Consider the following 12,324-nt stretch of genomic DNA (forward strand, 5'->3'; position numbering starts at 1 on the left):
TTAATATCTTGCCTAGATTGATTACTATTTTTTTTATGAATTTGTTTTGAGTCATTCTTTAATTTTTTTGCTATTAAGTATTCTCTGGGAGTCCATTGGATTCAACTTTTCACTGAGCAATTGAGGATCAAGTAAGATAACATATGTAAAGCACTGTGCTAATCTTGAAGTTCTCCCCCGTTTTTTTTGGCAAGACGGTGGGGTTACGTGACTTGCTCAAGGTCACACAGCAAAGTAAGTATTAATGTGTCTGAGGCTGGATTTGAAATCAGGTCCTGATTCCAAGACCAGTTCTCTAGTCACTGCTGCTCTGAGCACCCCGTGTTTTTTAGCCTGTTTCTTTCCTCTGCCTCCCCTGATCCTTTTGATAACAGAATCAGTGCTAGCTTTGTGGGGAGTGGGGACATTGGTGGGATTCAGGTTGAGTCATTCTTACAGCTGGGTTCCTAGCTTCATGGCTGCCTCTGCTGCTATGGCAGCTGTGCTGGTTGTCAGGGCGATGATTCTAAGAATTCTCCATCTAAAGTCCCTTAGTATTCATGAGTTCTTTACCTTCTGTGCATGATGAGATTCTGGGAGGGAAGGACTCCTAAGGAATCTGACGGAATTAATCTCTAGAGGTTTGGGGATTGAAAAGATTTTGCAAAACTACCATCTTACTTACCATGCCAAGTGACATGCTCCAGTCCTGGTGAAGCCAGGGGGAATCTTAGTGATCATATCTTTCTTAAGATGATAAATCTTAGAATTTTCTGGGAATCAAAACTAGGATCATACCATTTACATATTTATTGGTAAGACAACTTTTTTCCCCAAAGTTTTATAAAACAAAACTTGCCCTTCTCTAGACTTGAGATAGCTCCAAGATCTTTTAAAAGATACTTAGATGTATCTGTGATCTCAGGGGTTTGTATAGTTGCTTCAACAATACAGCTGACTATCTACAGTGTCTGCCTATCTCCTTATGTGACTCAACCAAGTCCTTCTGTAAGTTCATGACAAAATCCACCAAATTTCTCAAGAGAAACAGCTTGAGGGTGGTGGGAAGCTTGAACAGAAACAAGGAGACTTAGACCTGTTAAGGTGGGATCTCAATTGTTAGAACACAGTTCCTAGACACTAAATTTTACACATTGTTCCTTGAATGACTTTGGGCAGATCATGGCAACCTGAGAGATTTCTTCATGAATTAAACCTATCTAAAGTCATGAAAAAATGCTCCAAATTATTGGAGAAATATAAATTAAATTAAAACAACTCTGAAGTACAGATTGGTTAATATGACAGAAAAAGGAAAATGATAAATGCTGGAGGGGATGTGAAAATTGGGACACTAATGCATTGTTGGTAAGTTGTGAACTGATCCAGCCAGTCTGGAGAAAATTTGGAACTTCCACAAAAAGGCTATAAAACTGCATAACCTTTAATCCCAAGATGCCACTACGGTTTTTTTTTTTTATGGAAAAAAGACCTTTATATATAAAAATATTTGTAACAGCTCTTTTTTTTGTAGTGGCAAAGGATTGGAAAATGAGAAGATGCCCAGCAATTGGGGAATGCTGAACAGGTTGTGGATGGTGATGGTATACTTTGTGCTATAAGAAATAAGCAGACTTCCATGAACTGCTAGTGAAGTGATTAGAACTAGGAGAACATGGTATTACACGGTAATAAGCATTATTGTATTATGAACAACTGTGAATGATTTAGCTATTCTTAGCAATACAGTGATCTAAGTCCCAAAGGACCCATGATGAAGAGTGCTATCAACCTCCAGAGGAAAAACTGATGGAGTCTAAATGCAGGCTGACTCATTTTTCACTTTTTTTTTGGTTTTAGTTTTCTTCTACAAAATGTCTCATGTGGAAATATGTTGTACATGATTGCACATGTATAACCTATAACCTATATCTTATAGTTTACTGCCTCAGGTAGGGAGAGAGAGAAATTAGAACTCAAAATTTTAAAAAATGTAATGAGAAGAAAAAATACTATTTTAGGGTGTTATTTTTGCAAGGCAAATGGGGTTAAGTGGCTTGCCCAAGGCTACACAGCTATTAAGTGTCTGAGACTGGATTTGAACCCAGGTTACTCCTGACTCCAGGGCTGGTGCTTTATCCACTGTGCCACCTAGCTGTCCCCCAAAATACTATTTTAAAAAAATGTTCTTCATGGGAAAATAACTCCTGCCCACCTTACCGCACAAAATTGTAAGAATCTAATGGGATTATAGAAAATGCTCAGCAAATATGAATCACATTTTCTGATGTCTGGTGTTTTGACATTGATTTCAGTTAGGCAGCAAACTAACCATGTGACCCTTGGAAAAGTTACTGATCCTCTCCCTGGCAGTTTCTTCACCTGTAAAATAAGGACATTTGATTTGATGGACTTTAGAGGACATTCATCTCAACAGTCACAATCCAATATTCCCTAGAAACAGATGCAGCCATTTCAAATATCACACTTGATGTATTTTTCCCAGTGTATTCTACTCTATTTTAAGAAATCTATTTTTCATAATCTTTATGCCAAAAAGTATCTTGGCATATAACTGAATGGAAAACCTATTTAAGTTCAGAATTTTTAAAAAAATATCCATTTTGGACCAGCTGACAGGAAAACTTAAGTACATTTCTTGTGCTTGCTAAAAGTAGCCTTGTGGCAAGTTGGGAAAATCCAAGAAATATGTATTTGTCTTTTGTTAACTTTATTTTGATTGGCGGGGAAATTGGATTAAGATTTCAAATAAATCTTGGACTTTTAATACAATTTTTTTCCTTCCAAGTCAGACCCTCCTTTAGGAAGTCTTAAAGCACTCTTGACAATTATTTCACATTCCTGGAATTATTTCCCACAGCCTCTGACTTATTTAGGTTGGCTGGCGGTTGGAAGTATATTAAACAACACAACAATCACTAAGCATTTCCTAAGCACATAATATGGGCATTGTGCTAGGTCCTGGGTATATGAAACCATCCCTATCTTTGAGGAGCTTACATGCTAACATTTGCTAGGATGTATAATTGCATTTGTTATGATAGGATTTAACCTCTTGAGCATGGGAAATTATGATTTGTGGTTTTGTTGGCACAGGGAATTCTTGGTGCACAAACATTTCATCAATGAAATAACAAGACCAGTTTCTTCCTCTTTTCTCCTCAAACAAATAAAAAACCTGGAGGGGAAAATTGTCAATAAAAGCAGCTTCCAGGGTGGCACAGTGGATAAAGCACTGGCCCTGGACTTAGGAGTATTTGGGTTCGAATTCGGGCTCAGACACTTAAAAATTACCTAGCTGTGTAGCCTTGGGCAAGTCACTTAACCCAATTTGCCTTGCAAAAACAAAAAGAAAAAAAAAAAGAAATCCCCTTGAGGTGAGCTAGGTGGTGCAGTGGCTATGGAATATCTTTGTTCAAATATAACCTCAGACTTTTACTAGCTCTGTGACCCTGAGTAAATCACTTAATCTCTGAATGCCTCAGTTTCCACATCTGTGAAGTGGGGATAACAATGGCACCTAACTTCCAGGGTTGTGAGGATAAAATGGGATCATTTGTGAAGGACTTTGCAAATCTTAAGGAATATTAATCCTGGCTATAATCATGATTATGATGGTGACTCCTAACTCCACAGTCTCTGTACTCACATAGCCTCACCACTCCCTTAGTTAAATCACTTCAAATTTCCCAGTTGGTTTCTATGCCTCCAGACTCCCCTCTCCTTTTTTATTTTCTACACAGCAGTAGAATTGATAGTTCCACAGTACAAATCTGAAAGTGTTAAGACTCCACGTGGTTTCTTGGTCCATCTAGAATACAAAATCTTGTTTGCCATTAAAGCATTCCACAATCTAATTTTCAACTGTGTCTCTGGTTTTGCTTTATAGTTTCTTCTCACTGCCTTTTTTTTCCCCAAAGGTTTTTGCAAGGCAAATGGCATTAAGTAGCTTGCCCAAGGCCACACAGCTAGGTCATTATTAAGTGTCTGAGACTGGATTTGAACCCAGGAGTACCTCCAAGGCTGGTGCTTTATGCACTATGCCACGTAGCCACCCCTTCTCACTGCCTTCATAACTGGGCAATCTGGCTCCAACTTCATCATTCAACTGAAAATTACCAATGATCTCTTAGTTGCTAAATCAAACATCGTTTTCTCAGATCTCCTGTTCCTTGACGTCTCTTTGGCTGTTGCTCATCCTTAGCTCTATAATCTTCCATGAGTATTCTCTCTTGATTTTTCAACTTGTCTGATTTCTTCTCAGCATCCTCTATTGGATCTTCGGCCGAGTCGCATCTGCTAATAATGGGTGAATCCCAAGGTTCTGTCCTGGGCCCTCTTTTCTTATCCTTTATCTTACATCGGTGATGTCCTCAGTTCCCACGGATTCCGTTATCATTCCATAGATGATGCATCTCAGATCTATTTATCCAACCCTAACTTAGGCTCCTGAACTCCAGTCTTACATCTTCAAAATCCACCCGAACGTGTTGACCTGGTTGTCTCAGGGACGACTTCTTGCCCCTCTTTCTAACTCGCGGGTGATTTTCAGGGGCATCAGGATCATCGCAGTCATTGTGGCTCACAAGCTAGGGATGATGCTCGACTTCTCTCATATCTGTTGCCAAGTCTTGATTGCAGCCTCAGAACGTCTCGTCTTCGCCCCTGTAACACTTGCCAGGTGGGCACAGGCCCTCGCCGCTGTGCCAGGAGCCTTCTGGTTGCTTTCCTCGGCTCAAGTCTCTTCCCACGGCGGCTCACCCCCTGCCCAACCGGCGTTTGGGGGCTGGGCCTGCCCGCGGCCGCCAAGCCCAAGGCCAGGCCGGCTGAGGACCCCCCAGCCCGGCTGAGGACCCCCCAGCCCGGCCCCTTCTGCCGCGGCGCGGCTTCTGCGTTTTCCTTTCCTCTTGTCTTTGCGCTTTGACGTTCACGACTGGGAGTTTCTCCTTCCTCGCTTCTGGCCCGGAACAGCGGGCTGCGCTGGTTGTTTCTGTCTCGGCCCTCTTTCCCCTCGAGTTTAACCCAAACGGGCCGTTGTTTCAGACAGGCTCGGGGTGGGGGCACGCCCCCCCGGACCGGCCCTCGTGGAGGAGCGGCAGCGGACGGCTGTGCCCCCCAAGCCTCGGGGCGCGGGGGACCCCGGGGAGAGGGGCCCCGGGGAGAGGGGGCCCGGGGAGAGGGGGGCCCGGGGAGAGGGGGCCCGGGGAGAGGGGGCCCGGGGAGAGGGGGCCGGGAGAGGGGCCCGGGGAGAGGGGGCCCGGGGAGAGGGGGCCCGGGGAGAGGGGGCCCGGGGAGAGGGGGCCCCCGGGGAGAGGGGGCCCCGGGGAGAGGGGGCCCGGGGAGAGGGGGGCCGGGGAGGGGGCCCCCGGGGAGAGGGGGCCCGGGGAGAGGGGGCCCGGGGAGAGGGGCCCCGGGGAGAGGGGGCCCCGGGGAGAGGGGGCCCGGGGGAGAGGGGGCCCGGGGAGAGGGGGGCCCGGGGGAGGGGGGCCCGGGGAGAGGGGGCCCGGGGAGAGGGGGCCCGGGGCGCGGGGGCCCCGGGGAGAGGGGGCCCGGGGAGAGGGGGCCCGGGGAGAGGGGGCCCGGGGCGCGGGGCCAGAACGCAAACGGTGGTGAGGACAGCCGGGCTGGGGCGCCCCGTGCTCGCCTTTGCCCGAAAGCGGCCCTTTGGTCACCCCCGTGGCGCGGCGTGGCCCCCCTCCTTGAAGGCGAATCTGTTTCGTGCTTTGTTTTATTTCTGCACCCCCAAAGGCACCGTGGGTGGAGGCGGCGCGGCGCGGCGGGGCCTGGCCCGGAGTTCGAGTTCTGCCCTTGCGGCTGCCCCCGAGGGGCGGGGTCGTCACGTGCGGGGCGCAGGGCGCGGGGGGCACACGGGCCCCCCGCCCCCCCCCGTGGAGCCCCGCCCCGGCTTCCCGCCCACGGGGGGGGGTCGGACAGGAGCAGCGATCCGGGCCCCGCCCCGCCCCCGCCGGGCCTCGGCCCACCCACAGGTCCCGCCCACCGGGCCCCGCCCCGCCCCGCCCCGCAGGCCCCGCCCCCGCCTCAGGTTTCCGGTGAGCTCCCGGCGCCGGTGGTGACGACTCCCCCCCCCCGGCCCCTCCCAAGCTGCCCCGCGCGGGCCGCCGCCCCGCCCCGCCCCCTCCGGGCCCCGCCCCGCCCCGCCCCGCGGCTCCCACGCCGGCCCGGGCACGTGCCTGCTCTCGCGGGGGGCCCAGCGCCCGCCTCGCCCCTCCCTCTCCCGAGGAGCCGCCCGACGCCCCCCGCGGACCCCCGGTGCACGGTGAGCGCCCCCCGCCCCCGCCCCCGGGCCCCGCGGCCGCAGCTCCCCGCTCCGTGCGGCCCCCGGGGCCGGGCCTGCCGCCTCCGCCCGCCCCGGGCGCGCCGGGAGAAGGGCGTTTCGTTGGTGCGCTTGTGAGCCCCCGCCGCGCTTCTCCGCGGGCCCCGCGCCCCGCGCCCCCCGCGGCCCCCGCGGCCCCCCGCGCCCCGCATCCCCCCGCGGCCCCCGCGCCCCCTGCCAGCGCCCCCGTGCCAGCGCCCCCGCTGCCTCAGCCGGGCCCCGGGGCCCCGCGGGCACGGAGCGGGGCGGGGCGCACCGTGCCAGGCGCCGTGCCAGCCTGCCAAGCCCACAGGGAGAGCGGGACACCTCCCGGACGAGCGGCGGCTCGCTCCGGGGCGGCGGGCCCCCAGCCTGGCACTGCCGCGCCGCCTCTGCCCGGGAAGCGCGAGCGGGCTGGCGAGGCGCGGGGCGCGGGGCGCGGGGCACGGGGCGCGGGGGGGGGGGGGCCGCGGGGCGCGGGGCGGGGGGCGCAGGCTCCTCGGCTCACCTCGGAGAGCCAGAGCCTCCCGGGGCCGCCCGTGCTTATCAGCGATAACCCACTGCTCTGCCCTTGTGTTTCCTCTTAGGTTGTACACTTAAAACCATCGCCGGAAGCGTCTGAACCTCTGAGATTTAATTGGTAAAATAACCTCTCCTTATATGTCCTTATTGATAGCATCCGTTTGCATGGTTCTGACCGGATCGCTTTAAAATGATAGTGCCAAGGAAAGGAACTAATAAAAACAAGCCCACACCCCTTCCCTTTTGGTGCTACACGGCACCCTCACCCCTCGGAGCCTCGAAGGACAGAAAGCGAGGTCACCCCTGCTGACCTCTGGTCAGTCCTGGCTTTCCCCGGTGTATTTGTGATAAAGAGGACCTTCTGGGTGGGCGAAACAGCAGCATCTTCTAAAACCTGCTACCCCCCCCCCCAATTTTCTTTTCCTCCATGATTAAAGTGGAAAAACAAAAGTCAGAAAGGAATTTGTAGGAGGAGAGAAGACAGACCTTTGTAATAAGAAAATAACACTTAATTTAAAAAAAATTGGAATAAGGTCCTTGTGGAACATATACCGTATTTGATATATGCCTAGGTTCTATCTAGTAAGAAATTCATCCTGTTGATTATAAATGAGACAAACTGAGTTATAATCTGTTGCACAAGCCTGGGGTTAGTGTTAGGAAGGTTTTGAAAAAAGCTATCATAATCTGCAACTCACCGTGAAGAGGGGAGAAAAAGGTATCAAGAGAGAGAAAAGGGGAGAAAAAGGTATCAAGCCAGACAAATTTTTTTGATGTGGGAGGAGGAGAGTGAAAGGCAGGAATACCTTGGGGTAGGACTGAAAAGACTTCTTGCCACAAAGTGGTATTCAAATTTAGTTTCTAAGAAAATTAGAGATTTGAAGGAGACAGAGGTGAAAAGCCAATGTATTCCAAATGGTTGGGGCACCAGCCTAGAGATGGGAAATGAAGTGTAATGTATGAGAGACAAACACCAGTTTGGTCAAACCTGTGAAAAGTTCTAAAGGGGAGTAATAGAGAAGAAGTCTGGAAAGGTAGACAGGCAGGGTCAGAAGGGCAAACAGGACCTTACATTTGATAATAGAACTAATAGGGAACCACTGGTGTTTATTGAGTTGTTGCTGTTCTTCATTTTGAACAAGATTGTGACATTAGGGAGGTGATACCCGGGACAAGCTCATGATTTGAATTGGAATGCAGACAGGGCTGTGCTAAGTCAGCAGCCTTGTACTTTCTCCTCCAAGAGCTATCTGGGTTCAGTGGCCGGACATGGATCAGGATGATCTGAGACAGCTTCAGATGTGAGGTCATTGGGATTAGCTGACTCCCCCAAGGTCACAGAGCTATTGAGCATCAAGTGCCTGAGGTCACATCTGGACTCACGTCCTCCTGACTCCAGGGCTTGTGTGCTATCCTCTGAGCCACCCACATGCTTGTCACTTGATTATTAAACAAGGGTAGCCACACAGTCAGACCTTTTCAAAGTGGGGAGAGACTGGAGGTAGACAGACCAATTATTAACTATTAAGAATTCTGTTACAGTAGTTCAGGTGAGAGATGAGAGCTTGACTAGCATGCTGTCTGTAAACAGACAAAGGAGACAAAGATAAGATGTTGGGAAGGTAGAAAGGATACAATTGGGCAACTGATTGGATATATGGGATGAATAAGAACAGAGGAGCAGAATATTCTATTCAGTTTGATTCAGTAAACATTTATTAAATGACTGCTATGTATCAGGCACTCTGCTAATCACTGAAGATACAAAAAGAGGTAAAAGACAGTCCCTGTCTTCATGGAGCTTATAGGGAAGGCAAAATGCATATACACATAGACAGGCCAAGCTATGTATATACCAAGATAACACCAAGAATTTGAGAGACCAGAAATATTTTCAGATCCTTGAAGGATGTAGGAAGTTCAGAAGAGGGCTTGGGTTTTTGGGAAAAGTAATGAATAGTTTTGAACATGTTGAATTTGAGATGTCGCCAGAGCATCTAGTTTGAAATGTTTAATGAAAACTTGGTGATAGCAGACTGGAGCTTGGGAGAGAAGACTGGTTCTTGAAATGCAAATCTGTGAATCATGTAGGTAGAGGTGGTCATTAAACCCATAGGAGTTGATGAAGTCACCAAGAAAGAAGCTACAGAGAGAGAAAAAGGACTCAACAAGGCCCTGGGGGACACCCACTCTTAAAGAATGAGATACAGATGATGAACCAGCCCATTATGGAAACCCAACATATGAGGATCATAGAATTCTGGCTCTGGAGTCAGGAGGAACTTTTCAGTCATCTAATCCAATCTCCTCAATTGAGGAAAATGTCTGTAAGAGATAGAGGTGATGGCCAAGAACCAATGACTTTTTACTCACAATCCAGTACTTTTTTTTTTTGCAAGGCAAATGGGGTTAAGTGGCTTGCCCAAGGCCACACAGCTAAGTAATTATTAAGTGCTTGAGACCAGATTTGAACCCAGGTACTCCTGACTCCAGGGCCGGTGCTTTATCCACTGCACCACCTAGCCACCCCTAAAGTCCAGTACTTTTTGAGTGCTTGGTCATTGATACCCTGTTATAGATTTGAGGGAAGTAAATTAATGATGCATTTCTATTTGAATGACAGGTTTTCTTCCCTGGTTACAATGCTAAGGCTGCTTGTGTTTGGGGTGCTGCTTCACAACATTCCGGGGAGCAACCAAGATGAAACTTCTCACCTGAAAACCCTTCCAGGGACCACCTCCTGGAACCTTAACTTGCCTGAGGAGCACATTCCTTATTTTCTCCACAACAATAGACATCTTGCTGCAGTCTGTGACAAAGACCCACAATGTCCTTATAAAGTAGGTCATTTCCCCATCTTGGTAGTTTATGGAAAGATGTTGTATCATCTAGTCTACTGTTTTTGGTTTTAAGTTCTGCAGGCTTTTTGACTCTGGGGCTGAATTGACATCACTTACTGCCCCAAGTTCTCACTATTGCCTAGACTTCTCTTGTAGAAAGTGGTATTTGAACTTAGTCTTAGAGAAACTGTGAGAGGACGGGCATTAGTGCAGTGTTGGTAGAACTGTCAATTGGTCTAGGCAGAAATTTGGAAGGCTACCTAAATTGCTTAGCTTTTATTCTCTTTCTTTCTCATCATGAGGGACGTGAAACTAAGAACTGACAAATGTAGTGCTTTTAAGCCTGCCAAGCACTTTGGTTACATCACATTATTTAATCTTCAAAATAAGTTGGGGAGGTAAAGATTATTATTATTTCCATTTTATAGATATCAAAATGGATTGAAGATCCATAACTTGTAATTTTATTAACGTGGGGTTGTTGGTGAGTCATTTCAGTCATTTCATGTCCAACTCTCTGTGACACCATTTAAGGTTTTCTTGGCAAAGATATGGGAGTGGTTTCTCTAGATGGAGTTTCTTTCTCTAGATGGTTTTACGGATGAGGAAACTAAGGCAAGGATTAGGATTAAGTGACTTGTCCAGGGTCACACAGATTCTAAGTGTTTGAGATCAGAATTGAACTCATGAAGATGATACTTCCTGACTCCAGACCTAGCATTCCATGCCCTAGACTTTTGATTAAAAGCTACTTTCCCCCAATGAATAACAAGGACTTCTCTGAAATATAGTATGTTAGTTGGTTGCTTACGTGAGACATTGAAGGTCATCTCCATGGTCACACAGAAGCACAACTTAAGAGGCAGACAGAAGGCATCTGGTGGAAAGAAGACTGAATTGGGAGTCAAAGGATCTGGGTTCAAATTCTGACTGTGACACTTACTACCCATGTGATTGTGGACAAGTTCTTTCCCTTCTTAAGGCCACAATTTCTGGTCTCTCAGATCCTATCTCTGAACCTATGATTCTCTGATTTGAATCCAGGTCCAACTTTTTATTCATTAAATTACATTGACTTTCAAAATGCATGTAAGTACATGAATCTATCTGCCACTCACATCCATAGATTCTGTGGCCAGTAGATGAACACAGCCAGTGATGATGGTAGGATCATAGATCTAGGCCTTGGAGGCCCAATTAATCCAACTCTCATTTTTACAGAGGAGAAAAACGGGAGCTTAAAGAAGTGATTGGACTGCTTTAAGTCCCATGGGGAGTAAATAGTTAAAATAGGATTTGAACCCATGTTTTTATTGACTCCAAGTCAGAGCTCTGTGAATTGCCTTGACATTTAAAAAAACAGCCCCAGACTAACCATTACGCAGGTTTTCAGAAAGTCTGCAATGGTATATTGCCTGAAGAGGAAGCAAAATCCCCACTTTGAAGAAAAGACCCTTACTGAAGCGACCAGGGAATCTCCCACATTTTCCTGAAGCTTCCTTGAAACCACTGGCTGGCCACATAATTCAGAAGATGACTACTGCTGCTTCTTCTGTTTAAGTGGACTTGGAAATGATCCAGTTTGGAACCCATTAAAGACATGGTGTCGCTGCCAGAGAGATCAAAGCTAAGCATTGTAAGGCTTCCCTTCCCAGGCTTGTTGACACAGGAAGTGAGGTGGGAAAGGGCTGTCTGGGAATCCAGAAGAGCCTGCCTGTGACCTGGCAGTGGAGCTGCCTTCTGGGTTACAGGCCAGGGCAACCCCGCCATGTCTTCTAGAGCAAGCTGGAACCAACACTGGCCTGGGCCTTGTTGATCAGTGGATCTTTCCCTTTTACAGGGAAAGCAGGGGAATCTTGTAAATAAAACCTCATTTGGAAAGAATCTCTGAGGAATAAGTCCAGGGCTAGTCTGCCTACCCTTGGGGCCATTTTTGTTTATGTGTATTAATACATTCCTTTTAAATTGGCCCAAGGTGCTACAGGTGTGTTGGTATTTGTGGGCACATTCAGTAATGAGCCATTTTTTTTTTAAGGGTGGGAATGAAAATAATGAGTACATTTCATTTCAAAGAATAAGTTCTTTTGTATTGATTTTTGTTTTTAAATTACCTTAATTTCAAAAGATAACCTTCCCTCCTCATTCTATCCCTCACAGTTATTATTTTGAACAAAGAATTTTTAAAAAGAGGAGGGGGAAGGTGTAACAATTCAATAAAACTAACTAGCACATCAGTTAAGTCTAATAAGGTATCCTAAACCCAGAGTCTTCCTCTCTGAAGAGAAGGGAGGATGGTATATTTTCTCCTTTCTTCTTTGGTCCAGGTTTGTTCACAAATTTCAAGGCATCTCATTTGCTCTTTTTCTATTTTGTACATTTACATAGTCTTATTCATCATGTTATTCTTTTGGATCTGCTTTTTTCCCTTCCCATATTCAATTAGTTTTTCATACTCATCTTTTCTTAGGCTGTACTAATAACCTACTACATTTACATATCACAGTTTGCTTCCCCATTGCCCCAGTTCATGGGCATATTCTATGTTTTTAGTTCTTTCCCCCTCAAAATTTTGCTATAAATATTTTAATGTGTATAGGACCTTTCTATCTTTGATCTCCTTGGGTCTTGTATTTAGCACTGAATGACTTG

General features: G+C 47.4%; 1 protein-coding gene across 2 annotated transcripts in view; it reads left to right on the plus strand.

The window, feature by feature from the left end:
* Positions 1-6,214: 6,214 nt before the first annotated feature.
* Positions 6,215-12,324, plus strand: part of EOGT (EGF domain specific O-linked N-acetylglucosamine transferase) — a 42,386-nt gene continuing 36,276 nt past the window's right edge. The window contains exons 1-3 of one of the 2 annotated variants that reach the window (XM_074198774.1): positions 6,229-6,277; positions 6,901-6,953; positions 9,459-9,675. In XM_074198774.1, the coding sequence (XP_074054875.1) occupies positions 9,478-9,675 (198 nt within the window). In that variant the 5' untranslated portion in view covers positions 6,229-6,277; positions 6,901-6,953; positions 9,459-9,477. Of the gene's footprint in view, positions 6,278-6,900; positions 6,954-9,458; positions 9,676-12,324 lie in introns of both variants that reach the window. The other variant, XM_074198775.1, reaches the window with a different exon arrangement.

The sequence above is a fragment of the Macrotis lagotis genome, chromosome 8 (assembly GCF_037893015.1).
Source record: "Macrotis lagotis isolate mMagLag1 chromosome 8, bilby.v1.9.chrom.fasta, whole genome shotgun sequence".
Classification (NCBI taxonomy): Eukaryota; Metazoa; Chordata; class Mammalia; order Peramelemorphia; family Peramelidae; genus Macrotis; species Macrotis lagotis.